The sequence below is a fragment of the Mucor mucedo genome, assembly GCF_025094135.1.
Source record: "Mucor mucedo strain NRRL 3635 chromosome Unknown EV154scaffold_18, whole genome shotgun sequence".
NCBI lineage: Eukaryota > Fungi > Mucoromycota > Mucoromycetes > Mucorales > Mucoraceae > Mucor > Mucor mucedo.
In genome coordinates, this window is record NW_026252302.1 from 174330 (window position 1) to 201056 (window position 26727).

Sequence of the window (26727 nt, forward strand, 5' to 3'; positions counted from 1 at the left end):
AGAAATAAACGGTTAAATTATTTGAGACTAAAACTAGATATCTTTTTATTAAATGGAAAAGGGGATCCTTTTTATAAGGAAGGATTGAAATAGATTGTTATCCGGGAAGATCAGATGGGAGCGTGGATTGGAAGTAGACATTAATATCTTGATCAGTTAATGGCTTATGTTTCAGTGCTGGGTTGCTATTAAATGTCAAGTAGATTATAGGCTGGATATATAGTGTGTATATATCATTACCTCCCCCCAAATTGGAGCAGCATTTTTTGATTGTAAAGGATATGAGAGAAAAATGGTGAGAACCGATTTTGTAATCCTGAAATGCAGAAGGGTTGTACTCGATAGATATGATTGTAGCCGGGATAACATGAAGTGAAGAGAAGGGAAAAAAAAAAGTTCCGTTTAAATCAAGAAACAAATCTTGAAAAAAATAGAAAAAGAAAAAAAAATTGTGGTAAAGTGTAAAAAGAAAGGGGAAGGGGCAAAGTATACGATGTATCAGAAAAACCTTAAAAACCTCCAAGAGGGAAAAAAATAAAAAAGGGAAAAAGATACATCACTTTGAGTGTCTAACTATTGTTGGCTGCACGTCGTTGATGACGGCGAGATTTGTGTAAATTGTACCTTTCTTGGCGAGAAGTTGTGTGATTGATTGGAATGGCTTGTGTTGAAGTGCTATGGTCAACTTTGGTAATGTGATGTGCATTATTGCGAGCTCGCTTATGATCGTAGCGTTCTTGACGATTAGGAATATGTCGCATATTTACAGTCTGAGGCAATCGAATAGTTCCTGAAGAGGTAATGGCCTGACGACGTGCCCAGTAGCGTTCGATGTGTAATTTGTCAGGAAAATGGTGTGCAGGTTCCCATGTATCTTCCTCGTCGGATTGATCTTTCCATCGTACAAGGTACATATAATTAGTAGGATTGGTTCCTTTGTGGTTGATAATACTTTGAACCTCTTGGAAGTCGGTATCATCCTCTTCGAAATCCGTTGTGGTACTATTGACTTTAAGAAGTTTAATATGGGATGTAGGGACGTCACGAGAGAGGAGATTATTGGCTTGATCGACTAGGACGTAGGAACCATTGGTGGTGTAGTTACGGATAGTGAAAGGACCGATGAAATTAGGATCGGTTTTGCCTGTTTTCATGACATTTCGTATCATGACCTGTCGACCAATAGGAAATTTCTTGTGAATGATATGATGATGTTTGAGGAATCGTGCATTATCTTTTTCCTGTGTCAATTGTATACGTTTTGATAAAGCAGGAATAAGGAATTCGTTAACTTTGTGATATTGAGCAGAAACAAGTTCAGGAGTAATGACTGAATTATCCCAGTTAGGGTCAACGTTAGTGTAATTTTCGAAATCATTAGCTCGTCGATTGAACATAACCGCAAAGGGTGTAGAGTGGTGTAAACGAGAAACCTTGAGGTTCATCTCTAACTGTGTGGCGTCAAGGAGAGTGTCCCATTGCTGTTTCGCGCCTTGTAGCTTTTTGATTAAAGTACGTTTAGTGATATGTACGAAACTTTCATTGGTACCGTTGGAGTTAGGTGTGTATGCTAAACTAAGACGATGGTCAATGCCCAATTGTTGAGTCATTTGAGCTACTAAGTGGTTGGTAAACTCGAGGCCGCGATCTGTCTGGAGAACTTTGACCACACCAAATAAGGCAAAGATGCTTTTGAGTTCGTTAGCGATGGTAGATGCTTCCTTGTCAGGCAAGGCACGAAGGATTGTGAAACGTGTGAAGAGATCGACATAGACCATGATGAAGTTATTGCCGGCGTCGGATGTGATATTAAGTGTACCTAAATCACAGACCGCATGATGGCCTGGTGCAGTGGGTAAGATCTGTTTAGGAGGATGGTATCCGGTTTTCGACCAATTGAAGGCAAGGCAAGTTAGACATTCACCTACAACTTCGATGATGTCTTTTCGTAAGTTCACCCAGTTAATATGTTCGTCGCGTATGGCGGATTCGATAGCATTGATGCCAAAATGTCCCTTGAGATGGTGACGTTCGATGATAGCACGACGTTGATCAGGTGGAGGCACCATAGGGTCGGCTAGTTCCGATGCGCGTTGTACAAGAATGCGATTGGATTCGTTGTCGTCGTGTGACGTAGAAGAAAATTGGGTGGATTTCTCTACCGCCCCCCTCTGTTTTGTGTGTTGTTGTTTGTTAAATAACTTAGCTTGTTTAGCTTCAGCGTGATTGTCCATCTGACGTTCAACTTCTGGGGAAGCGAATAGACGACTGAGCATGTCAGCAAGATAATTTTCGGAACCTCGAATGTAGATGATTTCAAAATTCTTAGAGTAGATGGTGGTGTACCAGTTCTGAAGTAGAGGTGAACAGTATCGTTGAGAATGAAGGAACGTGAGGCTGTAATGGTCCGTGAAGAGGAGAAAGGGAGTTAAATGTAGCCATGAGTGATAGCGTTGAAACATGTAGGCGATGGCGAGGCATTCAGATTTATTGACGCTGTAGTTACGTTCACTAGCTGTTTTGGACCGTGAAGCGAAACCGAGGAAGCGAACAATATTCTGTCGATCAAGCTGCCATACGAAGCCACCAATAGCATAGTTACTAGCATCCGTGTTGACACGCAGGGGTAAGGATGTATCCATGACTGAAATGACCGGAGCATGCGTGATAGCATATTTTAAAGCGGTGTAGGCTGAGTCGTGAGTGGAGTTCCATGTCTGTGCAAAGATCCGTTTGTCACTAATGCTACGAAGCTTATCCAATGGAGCGGATATGGAAGCGTAATTAGGAATGTGTCGTCGAAAAAATTAAACAATCCAAGTACTCGCATAAGAGCTTTGTTGTTGGTAATCGGTGGAAGTTGATCCAGGTTACAAATTTTACTGCTGTCGATCTGGAGACCTTTGGAACTGAGACGGAAGCCCAGCAAGGTTAAAGATGTGAGGAGAAAATGGCATTTTTTGGATTGGAGAATTAGACCTGCTTGATTCAGTCGAGTAATGACCTCTTTGACGAGAGTGGCGTGTGCGACTAGATCAGTTGTGTGGGTACCGATTGTGATATCATCAATGTAGGCAAAGACTGTAGGCAAATCACGAAAGAGATTGGAAATAATGCGCTGAACAAATGATGGTACTGTTTTTATGCCGAAACAACATTTTCGAAAGACGTATTGTCCCGTGTGTGTGGTGAAGGCTGTGAATGGCTGGGATTCTTTAGCAATGGCAAAACGAGTAAAGCAGCTTTTTAAATCAAGAACTGTAAAAATGGAGCAATGTGATAATTGTTCATGGATCTCATCTATGCGAGGTAAGCTGAACGCATCAGATTTAGAGGCGATGAGATGTTGATTGAGGAATCGCATGTCGGCACAGATTCTGACTTCAGAGCCGTAATTACCTGCAATGTCTCGCTTCTTTGCGAAAAGAATGGGATTATTATGAGGTGTGTTAGCGTCGGCTAAAGTAATAGTTTCTTCCTCGAGCCAAGCCTCAATTTGTTCGTTTAGTTTAGACTTATAGGCTAAGGGTAATGGATATTGTTTACGGAAGATGACTGTGTTCTCAGGGAAATGGAGTGTAACTTCCGAGTTAGGTACTGTACAAACCGATTTAGGATCGATGGAAGCATTAGAATGTAATACGATCTCCAGTGATTGTAAGAATGTGGATCGTTCTGTGATAGAACCGTAATATTCGTATGTAGGTGTGTTGGGTAATGGGTCAATAGGGTCCTCGATTGTAGGTAAACTATTTTCGTCCCATGTAGTAGTGAGCCCAGTGATGTTAATGTTCATTTTAGACATAAGGTCGGTACCAATGCAAACATCAGCTTCACTATTCAGATTAAAAACTTCGAAGGTATGATGGATGTTAAGATTATTATAGAATAGATGAACGTTGTCAATAAAACCAATACGCTCGATGGAGCTATTAGCATCGCCCAAAGAAATAGTATGACTTTTAGATTGTGACAAAGATGTCGTATGTGGTATAATAAGTTTTGGTAAGGAGGGTGTCATGCCCAATTTGGAAGCTAAAGAAGGCTTTAGAGAGGAGAAATTGGAACCAGAGTCGACGTAGGCCCAACATTTATAGCCCTGAATAGTGACAGGAATAATGATAGAATTTGTAGAATCGTTGAGAGGAGCAGGCTCATCATTAATGGTAATGTTAGACTTATTGTGGACTAATTGGGGAGATGAAACGTCCTCGTCTTGGACGAAAGGAGACGTAAGAGTGTGAGCTTCGTCAATGTGGCTCCTGGGAGGCGAACGTTGAGAGGAAGGATGTTGATGAACATCAAATTGATTATTTTTTATGTGCATGGCACGTTGTGTAAGTTCCTGCATGTGAGGAGCAGTGATAGCTGATTCAGGAGCACCAGAATCGTACAAGCAATACAAAGCGCTTTGGGAATCATTAGCACCAATTGCTGTAGACGTACAGTCTTTCATCTCCGTATCGCCTTGGTCAGATATGTCTTGAAGCCTTCCGGTGGCAGGGTTTATCAGAGAAGTAGCAGGAGCAAGAGCAGGGGTACAATAGGTAGTGAGAACAGTAGGGTCGGTTGTAGACATAAAAAAAAAATTAATAAAAAGATAACTTATAAGAATTCAAATAAAAAAATGAAATATTCCAAGAAATAAACGGTTAAATTATTTGAGACTAAAACTAGATATCTTTTTATTAAATGGAAAAGGGGATCCTTTTTATAAGGAAGGATTGAAATAGATTGTTATCCGGGAAGATCAGATGGGAGCGTGGATTGGAAGTAGACATTAATATCTTGATCAGTTAATGGCTTATGTTTCAGTGCTGGGTTGCTATTAAATGTCAAGTAGATTATAGGCTGGATATATAGTGTGTATATATCAAATTTATTTGTATAGCCTGTGGTGATATGTAAATAGTAAAAATTAGCGTGGCAAAAAAAGTGGGGGTCTGTATATATTTGGTATTCAAGAGTGTATGTTAATGTATATATGTGTATGTAGATTTTTTCTGAGTAATTAAAAAGAAATGATGTTATGATAAAATGTGTAAAAGTAGATAGGTAGATTGTAGACCAGTTATACTAAAAAGTAAGGCGTTAAGGTTTAGAATTTGAGATAAAGCATAGTGGCATAGTGCAAAATAAATTGAGCATAATTTGAGAATGAATGGGTAGGCAAAGGTATTAATCGTAACTGGTAGTAATATCATGTCGGCTTAGATTGTTGGGTAAAGAAAAATTTCAGAAACTACCATTGGTAACATTATCATTATCTGTATCTTCACCCATACTATCATCTTCGTTTTCTTGTCTTCTTTTGATTCCTCCGCCGCTGATTTTGTTGGCTCCAAATTCACCAGACAGAAGACTCTCTATCGTTGAATCCCTTTCCTGTAAAGTACTTTTAAGAGAAGAAATATACTCATAAGCATATTGAAGAAGAAGCACTTTTGAAAGAGGTTTCATTGCGCTCCCATCAACTGGTGTCAGTTCTTCAGCTTCTTCATCTGTGGTATTACTTGTCGATTTATGGCCGTGATTTTTCTCTAATTCTTGAGCTTTGATCACTTGCGACATCAGAGTTTTTTGTCGCTTGACATATCCGTCTTCTACCTCACAGCGTAATCTGTCAAACCATTCCTTCAAAGAATCACGACGCTTTTGTTCTGCTGCCTTGTGAGCAGTTCTTCGCACTTCTAACCCACTTTTAATCTGAGTAGAAAATGCGATACCTAATGCAGCTCCTTTTCCTTCCATTAGATTCTGGTAATTAGATCGGGTAGCTAGGATCCGCTCCGCATCCTCAACAGACTGGACAGAGCGGGTAGGTATAATGCTATTGGGCAGAGGCTTGATACCGGGATTTAATGTGGGACTGATTAGCAGAGGTTTCAAAGCACGAGGTGAAGCATGAATACCGTTGGAAGTTTTTGAATCGGCTGATTCTCTTCGCTGTTTTTTCAAAGTGCGTGAACCGTGCTTTTCTTTAAGAGTGGAGGAAGTGCGTGATTTCATACCACGAGGATGAAGAGCAAGAGGAGATAAAGGAACAGGATGATGATTGTTCATGGTATTGGTAGGAGTCATTGTTGGGGAAAGATTCAAAGTATTATTTTCGTGAATAGGATCCGTGTTCAAAATGGGAGATTGAAATACATGTCCGTTGCTGTTATTCGGAGCAGAGATTGGCAAGGTGTTAAAGTTCATAGTCGATGTAGAATTATTCGTAATATTGGAAGTTGGTTTCGAGTAAAATGGTTGGCTTCTTCCGCTAGAAGAGAACTGGAGTTTGGACGAGTTACTGCTGCTCATTTTGATGTTCATCAAAGATGCAGGCGTAGCTGGTTCCAACAGAGGGGACTTGTTGGGTGAGCTGGGTCTCGACATGACACTTAAATGGTGGATTGACATGTGATCGCCATTCATTTTTTGTTTTACCATGGATGTACCTATTATATGTTTTAAGTCATTATTTTATTTTATCTTAAAATGGCCATAGTGTACTTAAAAAAAAAGTAATTACCATTTGTTTTTGACTGAGAAACCTCCGAATCCTTGGATGAATTTGATTCTGAAGGTAGCAAGTTTCTTTGATAACCTTGGTCATCATAATGACTGAATTGCTGCTGAGACTTTTGAAGTTCGGAAAGCTTTTGAGTGATCAACAGTTTAGCATGTTCAAGCTGCTCGTATTGCTCGCATATTTGATTCGCCGACATGTTTTTATACGAATCTCCGTTAGGATTTCTGCTATTGTTGTGACCAACTGATGAAGCCAGCTGATCTTGAAATGAAGTACGAGATGCCTGATGATGGTGATTTCCATGGCGATCCGTCTGAGGCAAAATGGCAGGCGACGAAAGTGGAGAAAAATCCATATCATTGTTACTGCTATTATTGTTATTAAAATTGACTGATGAATGATGGTTCTTTTGATGATGGACTTGATAACCAAACGAAGGAGTCATAGCTGGTGATATAAGAGGCGTAAGAATATCCTAAGGAGGACAAGAAGAAAAAAAAAAGAGAAAAGAAAAACAATAAACATGATATACATACTTTCATCATTATGATTTTTTCTACTACTATTATTATTATATACCTCTTGATCAAAATAGCTGTTTTGGTGTTGGTTATAACGTGGCGATACCATCATTTTGTTGGACTGACTCATATTCATATTCTTGTAAGTAACATACGAATTTATATTCTGTGGAGACGAATTTATTTGATCCGGTTGAAACAATAGGTCGATGTCTCCTTGTAGCTGATCATATGCATTGTTGCTATTGTTATTAGATGGTTGTCGGTGAGAATATGGCTCTGGTTGCTGTTGATCCGATAGATTTCTCAACATGTCCATATCATTGATTGCATCAACTAACTGAAAGGTTGATAAATCCATCCTGTTTTAATAGCAAGAATACCAAAAACAATAAAAAAAAAAGAAAGTAAAGGGTTATAAAAAAAGCAACAATCTCTTTCAATATCCATCTCAGGGCTGAGGGGTAAAAAAAAATAAAAAAAAATAAAAATACGGGTAAAGGGTATCTTGAGTCCCTAATCAAATCAATTGGCTTCTGGTCAAAACGTGGGTAGCATTTCCTGCAATAAGCGGTTTAAATTAGGTACCACGAGAATGTAAAAGGTGTTCACAGGCAGTCACACATGGCAACAAATGAGGTGTCTATGGTAACTATGTGTTAAATAATGAAATTTGATTGGATGAAATACCCAGCATGCCGATTAGATCTTTTGCCTGGAGAACTTGTAATTAAAACGTGTAGAAAAAAGAAAAAGAAACATGGAACGTTAAAAAATATAAAGAAAGATCTATCTCTTTTCGTTTTTTTTTTTTTAATCATTTTCCCCTCAAGCCCTATCCATACTAATTCCGGAAATCATTGGTGCACTCACTAAAAAGATTTGGTGCACTGCAATTCTTTTTTCTTTTGAAGTCTCTGACAATCTTAAAATGTCTTGGAGCACAAGATCTTTCAGTCCAAAGGACCAAGACTCTTACAACGCATAAAAGTATTTAAACCGCGCACAAATGCATATCAGCTTGGTTAGAAGTAAAAGAGAGTAAAGTACTTGATTGACAAGAAGGGTAATTGCATTATAAAATATCCCATCTACTAAGTGGTAATAATAATCCATAATGTTAATGGTATATAATATGGGATATGGGATAGGGAGGGATTGGGTGATATAGAAAATCTACCCAGTGATAGTACGGATTTAGATTTAAAAAGAGACGATTATTATTATACAACAATTGTCATAGTAAGCACCAGACTTTTAGTTGTCAAATTAGATTTATTATTTATTAAGAATAAATAAGAAGTGATCTTAGACGATAAAATATATGGATAAGACAAATAAATGTAAATCGATAATAATACAGTGAGATATGAGAAGAGAATATACTGTGCTTCCACTCTCAATTTACCTAATTTTTGAAAACCCTGCCCATTTTTTCGAATAATTTTTGACACTTGTGTCAGATCAAATTCCCCAGGAAAACGAAACTGTTTGACTAGATGTTTGAAATCAATTTGCCCAGCCTTTCGAAAATAAATTCCCCCATTTTTTCTACCAGTTCTGGTCAAAACAATCATTTTCCAGATTCATCTACAATCCCTCATTTTGTTGCCCAAGCATTGTAATTGAACTTTTTCGTTTGATTTACTTCAGTCAAGATGTTCTCGATATCGTTATCAGTACTGGAATTATTATCGTAATAAATCTTACGAAGATCATCCAATAAATCCTAAAAAAGAAAAAGTGGTAGTATTAGATAATGCAAATTACTGGTTGTCTTGTCCATCCTCTTACCTCAATTGTAGATAGAACATTAATCAAATTTTCCAAATATCCTGTTTTAATTTGCCGGAACGACTTAGGAAAACAAAAAGAAGAAACATCCTCCAGTTGGTACTCTTTTTTCTTAGGTAAACTCAAAACAGAGAGTTTTCCACTGAAGCCAGCTACTTGGATTATGGGTATCTTGATATCAGGAACATCTCGGGCATGGATATACGGTACTTCTTTGATAAAAGTGTTAAGATGACACTTTGATGCAATTACGGACTCAAGCTTGTCTTTGTATATCTTTTTTACTGTTGCTTTCTTGGCCATCTGTCTAGTACAGCCATTTATAGTCTGATCCCAGCTATTTACTGCTATTTACAGTGTAAAAAGTATTACGTAAACCTTGGAAACCCGCCTGAAATTTCGAAAATCAGCATTTAAACAAACGCTTTCTACTATATTTTCATCATTTCGAATCATCACCAACCGCAAATCCAACTTAAACTTATGACCGGCTTTTTTACAACTATCGCTAATGGTGTCGCCCCTAAAAACAGTTAGACGAAGAATAAGCTGCATAAAGTCTCAATAAGATATTTACCATCGCAATAAAATATCTTGCTTTTTTCCTAAAAACGATTCAAATACGTAACTCCAAAATTTATACTGGTAATCTGCTTCCGAATACATCTCTATAAAATGCTTTGAGAAGACCCATGGACGATCCATGTGCATGTCAAGACTAAGCGGAAATATTTTTAATAAGAGCTTTAAAATAAGGATATTCAATTGCCGTATTTTCGAGGAATAAAAAAATCAGCCAATCATAAAAAAAAATATGATTGGCTGAATTATTTATTCGTCGAAAATACGGCAATTGAATACCCTTAATATTTATAACTTTGGATTAACTTACATGTGAAGATATATATTTCGAATTACTTTCTCTTGAATGTTGTTTGGCTTATAGTTTTTAACAGTATCTATAACATCACCAAGTTTATTCGAAGTCCTGATCTATATGTAAAAGCAGAGGTTTTATTAGTCACCAGAGATCATTTTATATCATGTGAAAATGACCTTTTTGAATTGACTAGCAATTTTCTTGATATTTTGACCACTATTTATTTTGATTGATGAACTTGAAGTTAAAACGATACTATTTTTTAATAAACTACAAAATACAAATAGTTAATACATCTGTAGGGAGAGCCTAGTATGTATATTAATAAATACCCAGCAAAGTATCGGTATTTTTGGAATGGGCCGCCTTTTTTTTGCCTTCTAGTTCGCTGCATCACCAAAAAATATCAGTACGCGAGTTTGTCAATACATTTAGATAGGGTTTACCTCTCCTGATACCTAATTGACATATCAAAGTAGATTGTTAGATAAAAAAAGTTTGTCTTATATTGTGTTTAGATATATAAATTTACTACTTCTTCTCTTAGCTTTCTTAATCCTGCTTTCTTAAGTGCATTATTGTACAATGTTTTTTCTGCTGATAAGGACGCAGATGAATCAATAAGGGAAATGTCTAGACCTCCGTATTTTCTTCAAACGAATTTTTCTTGTACTACTTACAGCAATTCTGGCTAAGACCAGCAGGCCAGTATGAACACAGCCATTCACAGTGCAAACCACTGTTATTCACAGCCTATGAGTTCCAAAAAAAACTCAAGAGCCCTGCTTAGGAGGTCGCCCTCCTATAGCAAAGACTAGCCGCAGCTGCAATACCTCTATAATATCTTTTTCGATTTAACATCTTTTGAAAGAAACAAGAGTCACTACTAAACTAACCTTTTTACGTGATCGGTTACTTTCATACGATAAAAGAAGTATGTTAAGGGAAAAGAAAAGGAGAAGAATATAGTGTGTGAACCAGCTTTATTTATAGGCTGATAAACAAGCTTATGTCAGGATGATTTAATTGCTTGTTTCATCTTTCATAATGTTTGAGCCTTTACTTAAAATAGAAACATATGCAACTCCCCCCAAGCAAATCAAAACTTGGTAGTTATATATCTGCGTTCCAGTAGTAGCTTGTAATGACAGTGAAGCAGATTTTATGGAAAACAGAAATCGATCATCCTATGAAGTTTAGACGATATGGCATTTCAATTGACGTGTAGACCTTCACGTGATTCTAAAAACTACGTTTGGAAAAAATACGGAGTTCTAGACATTTCCCTCAATAAGGGCAGACCGTCTTGTTTTTGTCATCATTTATTTTTGTATAAAAAAAGAAGAGTATTTATAGGAAAGATCCAATCCTGCTTGACAGCAAACCATATCATTATTATTAGCTGCAACAGTACAACCGCAGGCTGTTATGTTCAATCCTAAATTGGGGAAGAGAAAGAGCTAAGTGGAAATCATAATGGAAGCTGTTTAGTTACTTTACCTATTGCCTATAGTACTAGTATCCATTCACTTTAATTATTATCGTATCCATGGCTTGCAAATAAAGCCAATCTTACATGGCACTGTCCAAGGCGACTGTGTAATCATCGAACCCATAAGTCATTTTAACCTGCTTAAGTCACTGACCTCTAGAGTAAACCAAACCTGAGAAATCACTGTGGGTTTTATGCGCGTTATTCTTTTGGTAATCTGCCTTCACTTCTGCAAAAACCTGTGTGTTCCTTGGTCCGTCTTTTTTTTTTCGAAAACAAACACACTTACAGCTTAAATTGTGCACTCCCCTTCATTTAAATGGCTGACAATACTAAACTCCCCGCCAGATGATTGATTGTTAATAGAAAAAACGTGAGCATCATCTTCTGTAGTAGCGGTCGCTTTAATCTATCAGGTTATGAGTTAGTTTGAATAAATAAAAAAAAAGTTTCAAGTACTCACTCTCTTTCTTATAGTCTTGCACTTCTTTAAAGACGCCTGTCGACTCTTCGCGTAAATAAATGCTGCTGCCTCATGAGAACCCAGCGTTCCAATATAAACGGCATCTTCGAAAACAGTTTCGCTTTTCCTGAAATCTGTATAACTTTTATTGAAGGCACTATATACTGCATTACGGCTCTAAAAAAAAGCTTTGGTTTAAATTAACTATTGTCTTAAGTCTAAATCAGATTTACCTTGTACTTTTTAATCGCACTAGGGGTTCATTAACTATTTCCATTTAGCCAAAAATTATTATTTTTTATCCTGATCATCCAATCAAGGATGAGAAAAGAATTCTTGAGAAAATGAAAATACTTAATGAGCCCCCCCCCCCCCTATTTTTGATACTGGTCAAGTTTGTTTGCGATAGAGCTTTTTAGCAACAATTGATGGTATAAAAGGTTCGCTATTGTTTGGTGAATCCGCAAATGCAAAATAATCGTAAACAGGAACAAGTTTAGCCAATCATCACGCGCTTGCTTCGCAATGCAGCAAAAAAAAGTCACAATTTTTTTTTTTTTATTGCATAAAAGGAGGGGAACTTTCCCCGCATTTTTCTTTCCTCTTTGGTCTTCGGACCATGTATACTTTTCGGGTAAGTCTTCGTTACTTGAATACATCGGGTAGTGATCCAAAGGCCGTATTATTTCCCAATCGGTTTACGTTAGAGGAGTCTGTTGGTTGTCAAAGTTGCTAGGCAATGGTCTTTGACTTTTGTCTGTATCGCTTCATGCGGATTGCATCTGACTTGGGTTTGTAACCCTAGTTCCAAGAATTTCCTATTAAACTAGTATCATACTCCTCCCTCCGAAAGGTGGGTTTAGGAGCGCGTTAAAAGAAGGTGGATGGTCGCAGCCGTTTGAAGCCAGTCTACACGCTCTTGGTCATTCTGAATGGCAGTAAGAAGTTTAATCGCCGAATGCATCTTGTAAGTGCTTTTGCCTTGTTTACGTCTACACTAGAGATATTGTATTCTATAGGCAGCCAAAGATGGACATTCTTTTGGACAGCTATCTCCATCTACACGGAATGTTCGCCTTAAAGCCAAAGGCTCGTCCAGGCGCGGCTGCTACGACTCAGCTGCCGGTGTAAAAAGCACCATCCCCATAAATGGTGTAAAGGGGTATTTGGTCCTGTTGATTCTCATGCTGTGTATTGTGGGCAGGCAGCATGGGGGTTGAACTAAAATCAGGTTCTCCCAGCATCGCTGGCTTATGACTTGAGGGGCTTACCCAGCATTTTTGGGTCAGGATCGTGCTTCCACCTTCTCGTGGTCTGACCTGTTAAACCAACTGTTTATAGCTGGCAACTAGGAGGAGCACTTGTAGTTTACTATGATTGTTTTATCTTTTTTATAATAAAGTCCATATTCTTTCTTTGTTCTGAGAAGCAGATTTTTTTTTGTGCTATTCTTCCTACAACTAAAAGACTTGATGTCCGAAGACATGTCAAGCAACATCAACGCTGCACTTTAAACAACACCCATAGACCTTTTATGCCCTAGTTAATGTGAACTATATTTGGTCCATGGAAAGCCTTCGCAGCTTTTATTGATGCATTCTTTTGGGCCAGGACAGTGACTGCTCTTGCCTACTTGTAGCATTAAAAACAGTCTGAAAAGTAAAAAGTAAAAAGGAATACCTTGTCAGCAATTCACCTTTTCTCTAAAGAGCAATTCTTCCAAGTTGGGACCTTTTTGTGATTACCGTTATAAATTATAGAGTATGAATGCTCCTTATTCAAAGAACAGCGTTGTCTCTACTGCACAAAAAAAAAAGTGCAGCAAGACAAGTACTACTTGTAGCCGTAATAGGTCAATAGCAATTCTAATACTCATTCATTCACACTTAAAGCACGTACAGTGTTGACCAAGAGGATACTCTTAAAGGTGATTTCACATTAGCCTTGTTGAGTATATCCTAGCCTACGAACACTTGCAGCAACAACAAAGTTCGAAAACACCATTTTTGAGTGAATTCGTCTTATATGTAACGTCGATAACAGTACATTTAGATAGCTTACGTACTTCCTCAATGCCATGTCGGTGGATAAAGAAATAAAATAGATTGTATTCTAACTATCTTCATTAGTTAAATATCTAACATGGTTGTTTGTTGTTTTGAGGCATCATGTAAATATAGAGTTAATTTATCATAATGCACTGCAATTCTCCATACTCCCCCCCCCCTTCCGTATACTCAAGAACGATCCACCTACTAGTGGCCGCACTTTCATCTCTCCTTGGAAAGAATGGGGAATAAATTGACATCCACTTTAAGCATGCCTATACCCAACAAGGACACATCAGAGTACAAATGAACGTTGATTTTAGCCTACAAACCATGGGTTTGGATGGCTTTACAATTTTGCTTGACAATTACTTTATTAACTAAGTTTTTATGGTAGGAAATGTTTTTTTATAGAAAAAAAAAGGGGAGGGGGGTGAGGGACGTCTACTTGCAATGTAATTCCCACGCTTATAGTAATAAGACTTTTGCTTTTGACAAGTAAGAAAATCCATGGTAGCACGAAATACATATTAAAAAATAGTGCTTCATTTTAGTAGTTCTAAAAAAAAATATGTGAATTCACATGCCAATAGAGATGGATCATTTTTTTTCTATTACACCCGGTTTTGAATTTATCACCGAGAATCTATAACATTACCTATCACTCGACGTGCTACTAACTAAATAGATCTTTACGTGATAGTTGTGGAATATAGTGAAGACCTTTTACCCGTCATCTTTCATATGCAAATAGAAAATAAGGGTCGCGTAAATGAGGTAGATCCCGGGTAGTTGTGTTCCGAGAACAAAGTCAAAGACACTCCGATAAATAAGCAGCAAAATGGCCATTCTACCTCCGCATTGATGTCACATTCAATTATAAAAAAAAAAGTGGGGAAAATAGTAAAATGTATACAGATCCGACAATATAGTTTATTATTTACAAAAGTAGCAATCACTTTTTTGACTCTTTTTTTAAGAGTGAAATGGGGGATAAGGAAGTAAATATAATTTTTTTTTTTTTTTTTTTGTAAATTTTTTTCACATCTTATATGATGTTTTTGATGTGCTTTTGTTTTTGAGTAATGTTTTTTTGATGTGTATATACGCGCGCGTGTTTTTGTATGTGTGTATGTGTGTGTATGTGTGTGTGTGTGTGTGTGTGTGTGTGTGTGTGTGTGTTAAAAGGCATATCATAAAAAGAGAGATATGACAGAAAATTATAATTCGTGGGCCTTGCGGAAGTTCTCACCAGCATAGATAGCGTTGCTTCCCAATTCCTCTTCGATACGAAGCAATTGATTCAACTTTGCTAATCTTTCACTTCTGCAGGGAGCACCAGTCTTGATTTGACCAGTACGAAGACCTACAACAAGATCAGCAATTGTCTAGAGAATAGAAAATGTTAGCCCGGGTTGTTATGGCATTCTATACTATAAAAAGACTTACGGAATCTTCTGTCTCGCCGGAACGATGGCTGACCATCACACCCCAACCAGCAGCTTGAGAATCTAAAGCAGCTTGAATCGATTCAGTAACAGTACCGATTTGGTTGACCTTGAGCAAAAGGGCGTTACATGCCTTCTTTTCGATAGCAGTAACGATACGCTTGGGGTTGGTGACAGTCAAATCGTCACCAACTAATTGGAAATCAGAGTTTTCCAAAAGATGAGACCAGTTCTCCCAATCGTCTTGATCAAAAGCATCTTCGATAGAAACCACTAATATATTTCTTTTGTTTTTAACAACTCACAGTCTAAACCATATATATATATAAAAAAAGAAGAAAGAGCTTACCTGGATAATTATCAGCAAAAGACTTATAAAGTTCAGAGAGTTCTTGACCGGTAATGCGATCAGCAGGGTTGGAGTTGGGATTCTTAAAGTCCAAATCATATTTTCCATCAACATAAAATTCACTAGCAGCACAATCCATGGCAATCTTGACTTTGCCAGTATAACCCGCCTTTTCAATGGCGGTCACTAACAATTCGAGACCTTCACGGTTATCCTGAATGTTGGGGGCAAAACCACCTTCATCACCAACGTTGGTAGCATCTTGACCATATTTGTCCTTGATAACACTCTTCAAGGTATGATAGACTTCAGTACCAATTTTCATGGCTTCAGAGAAGGAGGAAGCGCCTGTGGGCATAATCATAAATTCTTGCATAGCCAACTTGTTACCAGCGTGGGAACCACCGTTGATAACATTAAAGGAAGGAACGGGCATAACAAAAGGTTTCTTTGAGCCAGCCAAATCGGCGAAATGAACAAAGAGGGGAACTCCCTTCTCAACAGCACCAGCTTTAGCCACAGCGAGAGAGACACCTAAAATAGCGTTGGCTCCAAGCTTGCTCTTGTTGGCTGTTCCATCGAGTTCTAAAAGGAAGTTGTCAATGGCTTTTTGGTCGACGACATTGAGTCCTGAAGCGATAAGAGCAGGACCAATAATTTGAGTAACGTTTTCGACGGCCTTGAGGACACCTATAATTAATGTTGGATGACTAAATTCCTCATAAAAGTGCTCTGGTGATAATTTAATTTTTTTTTTACCTTTGCCAAGATAATCAGTCTTGATAAGATCACGAAGTTCAAGAGCTTCATGAATACCAGTGGATGCTCCAGAAGGAACATCAGCACGGAAAATGCCCTTGGCAGTAGTGATCTCTACTTCAACAGTTGGGTTTCCACGGGAATCAAAAATCTGGCGAGCGTGAACTTTGGTTACAGACATATTAAAGTAGGGCAGAAAATTATTTCGGTAAAAAGGTAAACAAAAAAAGAAACCAGAACCAAGAAAAGAAATAACGCAGCATATATATATATCTTTTTTTTTTTTTTTTTTAAAGACGAAGCACCATGCCACGATTGAAAAATGTAAGGCCACTCTCACATGTCACAAAAAAACCTCATGACGTTTTTATCCGACCACTTTATAATAAAAAGTTTAATTCAATCAGCCTTCTTTTTTCCCTCTCTTTTTTTTTTTTTTTTTTAATGCACACCCAAATTATGTTACAAAAATAAACACGTACGATGTTTTACTTTTAGGCAACAGTCATTGTCTGTGCATCAATGTAAATAGTGGACAAACAAAAACACAAAAAAATAATGGATCACTCGGAAAGAGCGGGTGATTTCGTTACAACAGCCTATTTTTCACACGAGTTACACAATATATATATATATTTTTATTGGTTACTCCTACATGGCCTTTCTTTGGGCTGTAATTTTATCTGCCCTGTAAAGGACACTGTCCACAATACTTGCAACACTAAAAATGCCACCAATAATTGCACAAATACTAGTCAGCAAACTGCCAAAAGTGGGTCGTGTCTCAGAGTAAATGATACGCATAGGAGAATGATCAAGCATGAAGAACACACCAGGGAGTCCACCGGTGTTCTGACGTATAAACTGATCCTGTTTACTCACAGAGTATTGGAATGTTCGTACTTCTTTACCGTTTAAAAATGCAAACTCGGTGGGTACAATCTTCAAGAAGTACTGATACATCATAGCAGCTGCTCAAAATTTAAATGTTAGTCACCCTTCCATCCGTTGAAAATAATCATAAAAATGGTTCTTACTCTGTGTGGTTCCCCAATTGGTATTATCCAAAGGATTGATGATATCACTTGCTTTTGTACGTTTTTGCTTTTGTGTGTTATATTCATGAGATCCAAATTCCAATTGTTTGATGGTATGCATAAAGTTTTGTCCGTCGCCGTTATTGATAAATGAGCTCATATCATGAATATGAGAGCTGCCATGACTAAAAGCTCTACCAGCAGAGAAATGAACATTACCACGCACTTTTTTAACAGACAAGGTACCGTGCATTCTACAGCCTTCTCTTGATTGAAGCTTGGTCTTTTCCTTCCATCCCTCTCTAATACATTGTTCAAATGTATCCGTATCGGGGACCCATCCTTGATCTGTGTACGCACGTTGAACATCCTCACACGTATTACAACATGAATTCTCTTCGTCCTTAAAATGGGCACCGTAACATGATCCACAGTACTCACTTGGCATTTCCCCTTGATGCTTTAATGCCAATTTTGCTGCCTTGTTACTCAAATCTATTCATAGAGTCCAATTATAAAAAAAAATTAACTTTTTTTTTTTTTCTTGTCGTTCCTGCTGCTTATTGGGAATTACCTTCTGATTTAGCTTTGACAATAGCTCTTCCGCTTGAGTCAAGTCTTTCCTTATAAACATCGTGGTCATAATCTCCAACATGTTCTCCACTTTCATCCATTACATCTAAACTAAGAACTATAACTCCATGTCAATACCTGCACTCTCTTTTTTTTCTTTTTTTGCTGTTGCCTTACTGTAACAAGGAATATGAGGGAACGTAATATCCAGGGCAATAGGCAGTTTTTCCTATAAAGTAACGAGTTTTAGTATACGCAAGTATACTGTTTTAAGTATGATTACCTGAATACCACCATCAACCATAATCTCGGACTGCATCACAGGTGTCAAGTATCGAACCACTTCAAACAAGATCAAGGCAGCAATGGTGAATCCACTAATCATGGTAACTAAATGCCCATGAGTTTAAATAAACGATTGCGTTGCTACATTGAAAAATATATTCATCTGTTTACCAGTTCCACCCGTGGCTGTTCGTACGCGAAAATCATCCAAGGTCTTTGCATACGCATCTAACTTTCGAAACCGTTTGACAAAAGAATTAGACACCATCTCTTTTTTTTTTATGTTTAAATAAATAAAAAAAAAAAAAAATTAATAGAGAAAGGGAACACGAAATTGACATTGAGCACTCCTCCTGTCCCCAAGCAGCATGGTCCACGTGATGTGTCTGTGGTGCAGCCGAAATCATACAGGCAAGGTATCCAAAACGTTTCAGACACCCCGCATGTTTAATAATGGTCAGTTAAAAGGATAAGGGACGCTAGATATACATCCATCTTATTTTCTTGAGGAGCAGGTGAAAAGGGGAGCCTATTTTATCCGCGTTTATTAAAAAAGATGCCTCAGTGTTTTTTGTATAATCACAAGGCCAAAAATAGATGACTCTTTTTTTGGCCTTTTAAAAATAACGTACTACGTTACTGAAAGGTCTCACTTTTAAAAAAAACAATCAGGAACTGCTTAGTAATACATGCAGGTTATGTCATTCTATTATCGTGCCTTAATTTTTTTTTTTTTTTTAAAAAAAAAAATATTGATAAACACACACATTTTAAATGCCTTAACTTGTGAGAAACGTTTCTTGTGAAAGGTTACTCCATCTCTTTTATACATGAAAAACAAATAGGGCTCTTTTCAATTCATGCAAAAGCATTTTGAGAAAAAAGAAAGTTTCGGGTCGTACGATATTGGAACAATAGAATTTTTTTTTTTTTACATCTCTCACAAATGACCTCTTTGTGAAATGTACAGATGGATGTGATATGCTGTGCTAAAATATTTGAATAAAAAAAGATGAAAAGTCATCTGATTATTTAAAGAAAAAAAAAGTGCGGGTTAACGATGATAATTGTTGTTTTATGCAAAACAGCCCGAGAAGTTATGAGTTATAAAAAGATGCCGAGAGAGAAAGAGTGGGGGAGGTGTATTGAAAAATCATCCAAGAGTTTCTTCACAGTAAAAAAAAGTCGCCAAGAAGAGTTAAAATAACTTTATTTAGTAAATATGTACAGTGGGAAGAAAAAAAAAAAGAATAGAGGAAAAGGGGGTTGTTGGGGGGGGGGGGATATATGATAGTAATGAATTTCTGTTCTTATAAAGAGAAACTAGCCAGTTGTCTTTCCAATTCATATATACGCAATTTATGATTGGTCACTTCTTGTTGTAGAATACGGATGTGATCTACTGATTTTCTTAAAATGGCTCCCTTATTAGGTTTATTGTTGTTGCCGCCATTTATATTTACACTACTAGCTAGTTCTTCAAGCATGATTTCAGGCAACATCGTGCCTAATTCTTGTATGCGATCATTAATATTTTCCCTCCTTCTTCTCTCCACTATATATATTAAAAAAAGAAGTTTTGTTGTCAGTTCACTTATAAACCATCAAAAAACATGCCATCTACATACCTGCGTTATGAGATTCTCTTCTGCGGCGCTTTTTTTCTGAAATCAGTTGGTGGCTAATGCAATTTAATTAATTTTTTTTTTTTCTTAAAACGTTTCATAATCATAACAACAACTTACTTTATTTGAATAGATTCGTACTCTTCCAGACTACGTGGCTCAGGCGGTTGGTGATAAGCCGCCATATTAATATGACTTGAAGAAGAAGACAATAGAGGATTACTATAACCCATATGAGCAGGAGCAGAAAACGGTTGTTGATGAAAGTCCATCAAAAAGGAAGAAGGTTGTGGGTGAGAAAGAAAATCGGTAGAAGAGCTATAATCAGAAGGTGACTCTTGATTGGCACCAAAAAATGGCTGTGCTTGATGAATCATCATATTACCAATAGACGATCCATTCACAAAGGATTCCGTGTCCTCGAAATCATGAAGCGTTGGCGACGGTGATAAAAAATGGCCTTGTGTTGTAAAACAGTCTGAAAAATCGTCCTGTAAAAAGTGCTGCGGCTCGGCTATTGTTTGAGATGATGCCAGTAAATGATACTCTGTTGGGTTCTTCAGCTTGAAGTGGCTATTATCTGTACTTGTCATAATATGTTAATAAAAAGGTAAGAAATAAAATAAAAAAGAAGAATAATAAAAAAGATATTTAAATATCAAAGCCTTTTTTGTGTGAGAATCTAAAAGCGGGAATTGAACAATAATTTGGTATTTTTCCAACCAATGGGGTTATCGGAAGAGACATCTGATAAATCAAATGAGCTGGTCAGAGTACCATCTCTTCCCATATTTAATTATAATACCTACCCCCCCCTTTTCCCTCCCACCCCCTTATTAACAGTTAACATTAAAGACCAATTAACTTTTTATATACGTACGTCATCTAAACGCTCAGATCTGTACACTTTTGTCCTGAGGACAAGATAAATAATGCATCCCGAATTGTTTACAGGTACAGGACTCTCACTTTCAGTATGGGATGAATCGTCAAGATAACGAGCTTTTTTAACTCGAACCTGAACCAATCATATATACAAGAGATACATTATGCATGCTTTTCTTTTATCGCGATGAAACCTACTTATTATTGCTTGGATAAAAAAAAAGTTTTTTTTTACATGAACTCGCCTCCCCAGGCATAAAATAATGTGTCATGCATTCATGTTGGGATTTGAATTTATATATTGAAACGTAACACTAGACATGCAATATTCTCTTTGATTACGTTTTGCTTGACTGATAACAGAAACCATAAAGTTTTTTTTTTTTTTTTGGGTTATCTTATTTCTGATCTTCTACGTTATTTAAAATCTTGAGATGTCAGAGCTATAAGAAAAAAGCGAATTATTTTTGGTGTAATGCACATTATTTTAGGTTCACTATGACTACGGTAATAGCATTTGCTCAATTGTATCTCAAAATACGTCAAATTGAAGTACAATGCAGTCAGAAATTCACAAGGATTGTAACCTAAAACCAAATTATTAAATTTTTTTTGAAAAAAAAAAAAAAAAATGGAATGTCACTCCCTTGTCAAGTTTATAACTTTTAAAAGAAAAAACATTGATCAAGTACACATTATAAAACTTTCTTCCGTCATTTACGAAAGATAATCATAAATATCGCACAGACAGTTGTTTCATTAACAAAAAAATTGTATCACCAAGTTGCATTACAGAAAAAATGATATCAATCTATTGTATTATAACACCTTGCAAAGCGTAATTAATATTATATTTATACCCAAAAGCCAAAATAGATTTAGCCCCCTTTCCCCCAGCGCAATTTGCCACTTCAATGTTTTATAACCAATGCATCTGTTTTACATATAAATGGGGGATCTTTTCATGTGATAAAAAGTAGCGTGTAACAACTGTTATGAACGTAAATAATAGCTAGTATAGAATTCCCTTAATAATAGTCCTGTCAGCAGGCTTTTATTGCCCCACCCCCTCCTCCTCATTCTCTCCCAACGCCGCAACCTATAACCTTTTAAAAAGAAAAGCAGTGCCCCGACTACCTTTTTGTTGCAGCATTATTTGTATATGAGGACAAAGCACATGAATAATAGCCATGATAATGGAACTGCCAGAATTGATGTCACGTTTCTGTCTTTTGATGGCAAAACGTCTTAACGGATAAAACACAAAAAAAAAAAAAACGCCCTCCCGTTTCTTTAGTCCACTAGACTTTTTTAAAAATACATTAGTGATACATCCAACAAACACAGCCCCCCATCCCTCTGATTACAAAGGAGTGAGTTTAGTAGATAACGATATACTAATTATCAACATGTAGTTATAACTCTAAACTTTAAACGATACACCAAAATTAAAGCATACATACTGTATACATATTATCTAAGAATGAAAGATTATCAGTACTATGAATAAAAGTCTTGAAATCAATTTTTTTCTTTTTCTGTAAGATTGCATTTTCTACCTCTCTTCTTTTGAATTAGCCGGAAAGAAAAAAAAAAAATACAAGAGTTCTAAAATCCAAAAAAAAAGTGTATACGATAAATTCCCCTTCTTCTCTATCATGTCTGATGCAAAACATCTTTTCCAAGAAATGCAAAAAAAATAAAAAAAAAATAAAATCCTGTCGGAGTACAAACCATATTAATATATATTTCATAATTCTACAAAACAATAAAGATCATCTTTTATCTACTACTCTACTTTTATATATATCTTACACAACTTAAGATCAGACCCGACATCTGGTAGCACCAGTTTTCTTTTTTTTTCACACACTTTATAATTACGTATCAACACATACGATTAAAGTGAAATAAGACAGAACTATTAGTTTATGGAGAAGTATACCGATTACCAAAGAAAATTTGAAATAGAAGAACGTGTTCAGTTTAATTTACCTGTTCAATACCATACACTATACAAAGCGTTACGAGAAACTTCAGCAACCGATAATCCTGTAAGAATACCATCAACTGCAGCAAGAGAAGCACACTGGAACAAAATTACAACCCGTCTAGTCGAAAAATATATAGAAGAATTTACAGGGACAGCATCAAACATTACAGAAGACACAACATTATCTCAACAACAAGACGAAATCAATATGGCAGACAATAATACCGATACTGCTATTGGAAAAATAATAGCTGATGCAATCCAAAGTGGCATTGCCCGAGCACTTGAAACAAACAATCATGATCGAGAAGACGAACAAGATTTCTACTCTAAGCCTTTTAAATACAATGGCGACAGGGATAGATTTAAAATTGACAATTGGATTTCATCAGTCGATGATTACAAGGAATTTCGAGGATGGGATGATCAAAAGACATACCGATTCGCAAAAACACTACTTATCGATATGGCTGCAATATGGTTACGCAACCTTAATGACTCGGATACTAATGCGCCTACTACTTGGACCAGTCTGAAGCAATATATTATTAATCAGTTTCGTCCAACCAATACGGTCATACAACTTCGTGAACAATTACACTCGCTCGTACAAAAGACAACTATTGCAGACTATATCAAAGAATTCCTAACTATAAGATTAGGTATTCCAAGAATGACGGATGACGAAGCAGTCGATAAATTTACACGAGGTCTAAAAAGTAAGGACGTACGTGCTCAGATTCGTAGCTTATACAGAAATGAACGCCCCCCGTCTCTTAATGAAGCTATACAAGCAGCTCAAACTTTTGAATCATCTCGCATGGAAAATACCAACTTTCAATTTAATACATCAAATGGAAATAATAATACCAGTAGTACCGATTATATTGATGACCCAATGGATCTTTCTGTGTTACGTGATGTTCTGAATTACGTTCGTAATTCACATGATAATAGATCTAGAGGTAGAGGAACTTATCGTGGTAACAGTTCTCGAGGCAGTCGTGGCAGCCACTCTCGGGGAGGTAGCAGTACCTTTCGTGGTAACCGTGGTGGCATGCGTGGTCGTGGAGGCTTTAGAGGTCGTGGTGGTTTTTATGGAGTCGCACGAGGAGGATATAACGGTAATTCTGATAACTATTCTTCATCAACAGAAACTCGTGATTGTTGGAGCTGTGGTCAGTTTGGGCATTTACAGTTTAACTGTCCAACTCAGCAACAACATGACTCTTATTATATGGAATCGGATTATGACGATAGCTATGAGGAATATGATTATCAGCCACAGCATAAACCAGTAGCCGCTGGTCCTAATAATCATTCTAGTAAATCAAATGATCAGTCAAATAAAACTCAATCCAAATTATCATCATCTTATACAACCCCGTCTTCTGTGTTATATAGTTTGATGCCATCTTCATCATCTTTTGTTGAGCCATTATCAGTGGATTCACAAACAATCAAAAAGGATGTAGAGTTTTTAATAAATGCCAATAATATTCAATACAAATTACCTCTGTATCGTATATTAATCAATGGTCACCCTTGTAAGGTATTGATTGATTCCGGAGCAAGCGCAAACTATGTACACTCTAACATGCTGCCTTTTGTTTCCAAAACAATTCGTACTCAGAATGGACAATCTGTAGAAACAGCCAATGGACAGCAAACATTCATCGAATCTATAGCGGAATTTTCTATTTCTTTAAATAGTTACACTGACCGTATTCAAGCATATGTATTTGATACAAAATTTGACGTTATCTTAGGTAGAGCATGGTTAGCTCAAGTACAGCCGATACCTGATTGGTTTAATGGGACATGGACTATAAAAGTTCGTAACGATCCTGAAAAACTAACTATAATTCATCCTTTACCTGTTCAATTACTTCAATTATCTGCCAAAAATACCCATAGCATAGAACTGGAGTCGAAAGAAATAAGGGGCAATGATTTCAAAGGAGATACAACAGTACCAGTTTTTGAGCCCGCTGAGCTTGATTTTTTGATTTCGGCTAAACAACTCGACAATCTATTTAAAAAGAAAAACGTTGAAGAATGCTACTTAATTGACATTTCGGCAATTTCTACAACTGATGATTTAGCTGTGCTCGTTGATGATAAATCAGCAATGAACTTAAACCTAGACCCTACAGTATTGACAACAGATCAAGAATGGTGCAAAGAATTTTCAGTTAAGTATCCAAGTGTTTTCAAGGGAGTTATTGACAGTTTACCTCCATTAAGAAGCACGGTGGAAGATATGATCGTTTTCAAACCAGGTACAGTGCCCGAATCTAGGCCTCCTTACCGGATGAGCCCAGTAGAACTACAAGAACTTCGCCGACAATTAGATACATTATTGAAGCAAGGATTGATAGAACCAACATCATCTCCCTATGGATCGCCAGTTCTTTTTGTGAAACGAGCAGATGATAAAAAGCTAAGAATGGTATGTGATTTTAGATTAGTGAACAAACTAAGTATCAGTCATCGTATTCCCATCCCTCGGATTGATGAATGTCTATCGATGTTACACGGTAGCAATTTCTTCACGACATTGGATCTTCAAAGTGGCTTCCATCAACAACGTCTGACAGAGTCCGACTCAGAAAAAACAACTATCAATACCAGATACGGGCAATTTAAATGGAAAGTAATTCCTTTTGGATTACGAAACAGTGGAGCTCAGTTTCAGAAAATGTTAAATGTTATTCTTAAAGATTACATCGATGTAATATGCTTATTATACATTGACGATATCTTAATTTTTACAAAAGGAAATGATGTGGCATTACACAAGAAACATGTGGATATGATATTAAAGAAACTGGATGATGCTGGATTAGTAGTCAACAAAGCAAAGTGTAAATTTAATCGTAAAGAGGTTACATTTCTAGGTCATGATGTTATTGCTAATACTGGCGTACGCCCGGCCAAGAAAAAGACCGAAGCTATTACTACTTGGCCCCGTCCTTCCAATGTGCAAGAAGTGCGTCAATTTATTGGTTTATGTCAATTCTATAAAGCATTTTTACCTAATTTTGCTTCTATCGCGACACCCATTACTGATCTAACGAAAGGAAATGGTCACAAGCTTCGTAATATTGAATGGACAAGTGAATGCGAGAAATCGTTTGAAACTATCAAGACTTTGATGTCCTCTGCACCAACATTACTGAATCCTTGCATGACTTTACCTTGGCGAATTGAATGTGACGCTAGTGACTTTGCAGCTGGAATGGTTCTTCTACAACAGGATCCTAAATCCAATCATGAATGGAAACCAGTAGCATATGAATCAAGAAAATTCAGCAAGGAGGAAAGAAAATATTCTGTTCAAGAACGTGAATGTTTATCTATACTGCATGCTTTGAGAACATGGCGCTGTTTTATCGATGGAAACGATTATGAAGTGTTCACTGATCATGAGCCACTTAAAACATATCAAGATACATCCAAAGTCTCACCCCGTTTGGTACGATGGATGACAGAGTTAAGTCTGTACTCCCCAAAAATTTTATACAAGAAAGGAATTGATAATATTGTTCCGGATTTGCTCAGTCGCCGTGATGGTCCAGATTGTATACCTAACCCCGAATCAATGGAACCTCGCTTCCTATATGAGCCGGCCGAAACGGTAGCAGCTATCACATCAAATACTTCCTCGGAATCGGATGGTGTGTCAATTGCTGATTCTTTACAAGATTGGCCCCTTCTTTATTTTAAAGATGCTAATATGTGGCCTGAATCATTAAAAGAACAATTGTCGAAGAAGCAACATGAATTTGTTATACGGGATCAACATGTGTGGAAAAAGTTAGTAAATGACAACAAAGAGAAACTAGTAAAGTTTATACCATTCAAACGAAGAGTAGACTTGGTAGAGGATTTCCATAAAGGATTTGGGCATCAAGGAAAAGCTACTGTATACCAACTGATGAAATCAAGATTTTGGTGGCCAAAAATGCTACATGATTGTAAGAGGTAGCGGAATAAGATAGGTTATAAACTGAGTTTTATTATTATGTGCTTGGTCTAGGTATAAGTACCTAGTA

General features: G+C 36.9%; 5 protein-coding genes across 5 annotated transcripts; all 5 read right to left on the reverse strand.

The window, feature by feature from the left end:
• Nucleotides 1-5349: 5349 nt before the first annotated feature.
• Nucleotides 5350-6964, reverse strand: EV154DRAFT_438513 (uncharacterized protein; the record flags this gene model as incomplete). Its single annotated transcript, XM_051596882.1, has 4 exons — nucleotides 5350-5946; nucleotides 6151-6443; nucleotides 6593-6727; nucleotides 6794-6964. Coding segments are annotated over 4 exons (1196 nt in total), but the record flags the coding sequence as incomplete, so codon positions are not given.
• Nucleotides 6965-8638: 1674 nt separating this feature from the next.
• On the reverse strand, nucleotides 8639-9498 carry EV154DRAFT_560511 (uncharacterized protein; the record flags this gene model as incomplete). Its single annotated transcript, XM_051605617.1, has 5 exons — nucleotides 8639-8767; nucleotides 8833-9044; nucleotides 9118-9139; nucleotides 9205-9355; nucleotides 9410-9498. The coding sequence occupies 5 exons, from the start codon at nucleotides 9496-9498 to the stop codon at nucleotides 8639-8641; spliced, it is 603 nt and encodes a 200-aa protein (XP_051460698.1).
• Nucleotides 9499-14935: 5437 nt separating this feature from the next.
• EV154DRAFT_459676 (enolase) lies at nucleotides 14936-16566 on the reverse strand (the record flags this gene model as incomplete). Its single annotated transcript, XM_051597493.1, has 4 exons — nucleotides 16272-16566; nucleotides 15513-16202; nucleotides 15165-15436; nucleotides 14936-15103 (listed from the first exon to the last, which is right to left on the reverse strand). Exons 1-4 carry the CDS (start codon nucleotides 16450-16452, stop codon nucleotides 14936-14938), a joined length of 1311 nt encoding a protein of 436 aa, XP_051460699.1. The 5' UTR covers nucleotides 16453-16566.
• Nucleotides 16567-16696: 130 nt separating this feature from the next.
• Nucleotides 16697-18886, reverse strand: EV154DRAFT_499121 (endoplasmic reticulum vesicle transporter-domain-containing protein). The gene is made up of 6 exons (XM_051600439.1): nucleotides 18338-18886; nucleotides 18165-18271; nucleotides 18059-18110; nucleotides 17883-17999; nucleotides 17309-17803; nucleotides 16697-17242 (listed from the first exon to the last, which is right to left on the reverse strand). Exons 1-6 carry the CDS (start codon nucleotides 18432-18434, stop codon nucleotides 16923-16925), a joined length of 1188 nt encoding a protein of 395 aa, XP_051460700.1. The 5' UTR covers nucleotides 18435-18886; the 3' UTR covers nucleotides 16697-16922.
• Nucleotides 18887-19359: 473 nt separating this feature from the next.
• EV154DRAFT_600163 (helix-loop-helix DNA-binding domain-containing protein) lies at nucleotides 19360-20536 on the reverse strand. The gene is made up of 4 exons (XM_051607153.1): nucleotides 20456-20536; nucleotides 19912-20401; nucleotides 19795-19847; nucleotides 19360-19721 (listed from the first exon to the last, which is right to left on the reverse strand). Exons 2-4 carry the CDS (start codon nucleotides 20382-20384, stop codon nucleotides 19477-19479), a joined length of 771 nt encoding a protein of 256 aa, XP_051460701.1. The 5' UTR covers nucleotides 20385-20401; nucleotides 20456-20536; the 3' UTR covers nucleotides 19360-19476.
• Nucleotides 20537-26727: the final 6191 nt, after the last annotated feature.

Bases quoted from the DNA above. Each gene is read 5' to 3' on its own strand.
- EV154DRAFT_600163 (XM_051607153.1), bottom strand. From the start codon at position 20,384: ATGACAAGTACAGATAATAGCCACTTCAAGCTGAAGAACCCAACAGAG. The intron at 19,848-19,911 runs GTAAGTTGTTGT...AAATTGCATTAG, and splicing joins TACGAATCTATTCAAATAAA to CCACCAACTGATTTCAGAAA. The intron at 19,722-19,794 runs GTATGTAGATGG...TAATATATATAG, and splicing joins AAGAGAATCTCATAACGCAG to TGGAGAGAAGAAGGAGGGAA.
- EV154DRAFT_499121 (XM_051600439.1), bottom strand. From the start codon at position 18,434: ATGGTGTCTAATTCTTTTGTCAAACGGTTTCGAAAGTTAGATGCGTAT. The intron at 18,272-18,337 runs GTAAACAGATGA...ATGGGCATTTAG, and splicing joins AACAGCCACGGGTGGAACTG to TTACCATGATTAGTGGATTC. The intron at 18,000-18,058 runs GTAAGGCAACAG...ATGGAGTTATAG, and splicing joins CCCTCATATTCCTTGTTACA to TTCTTAGTTTAGATGTAATG.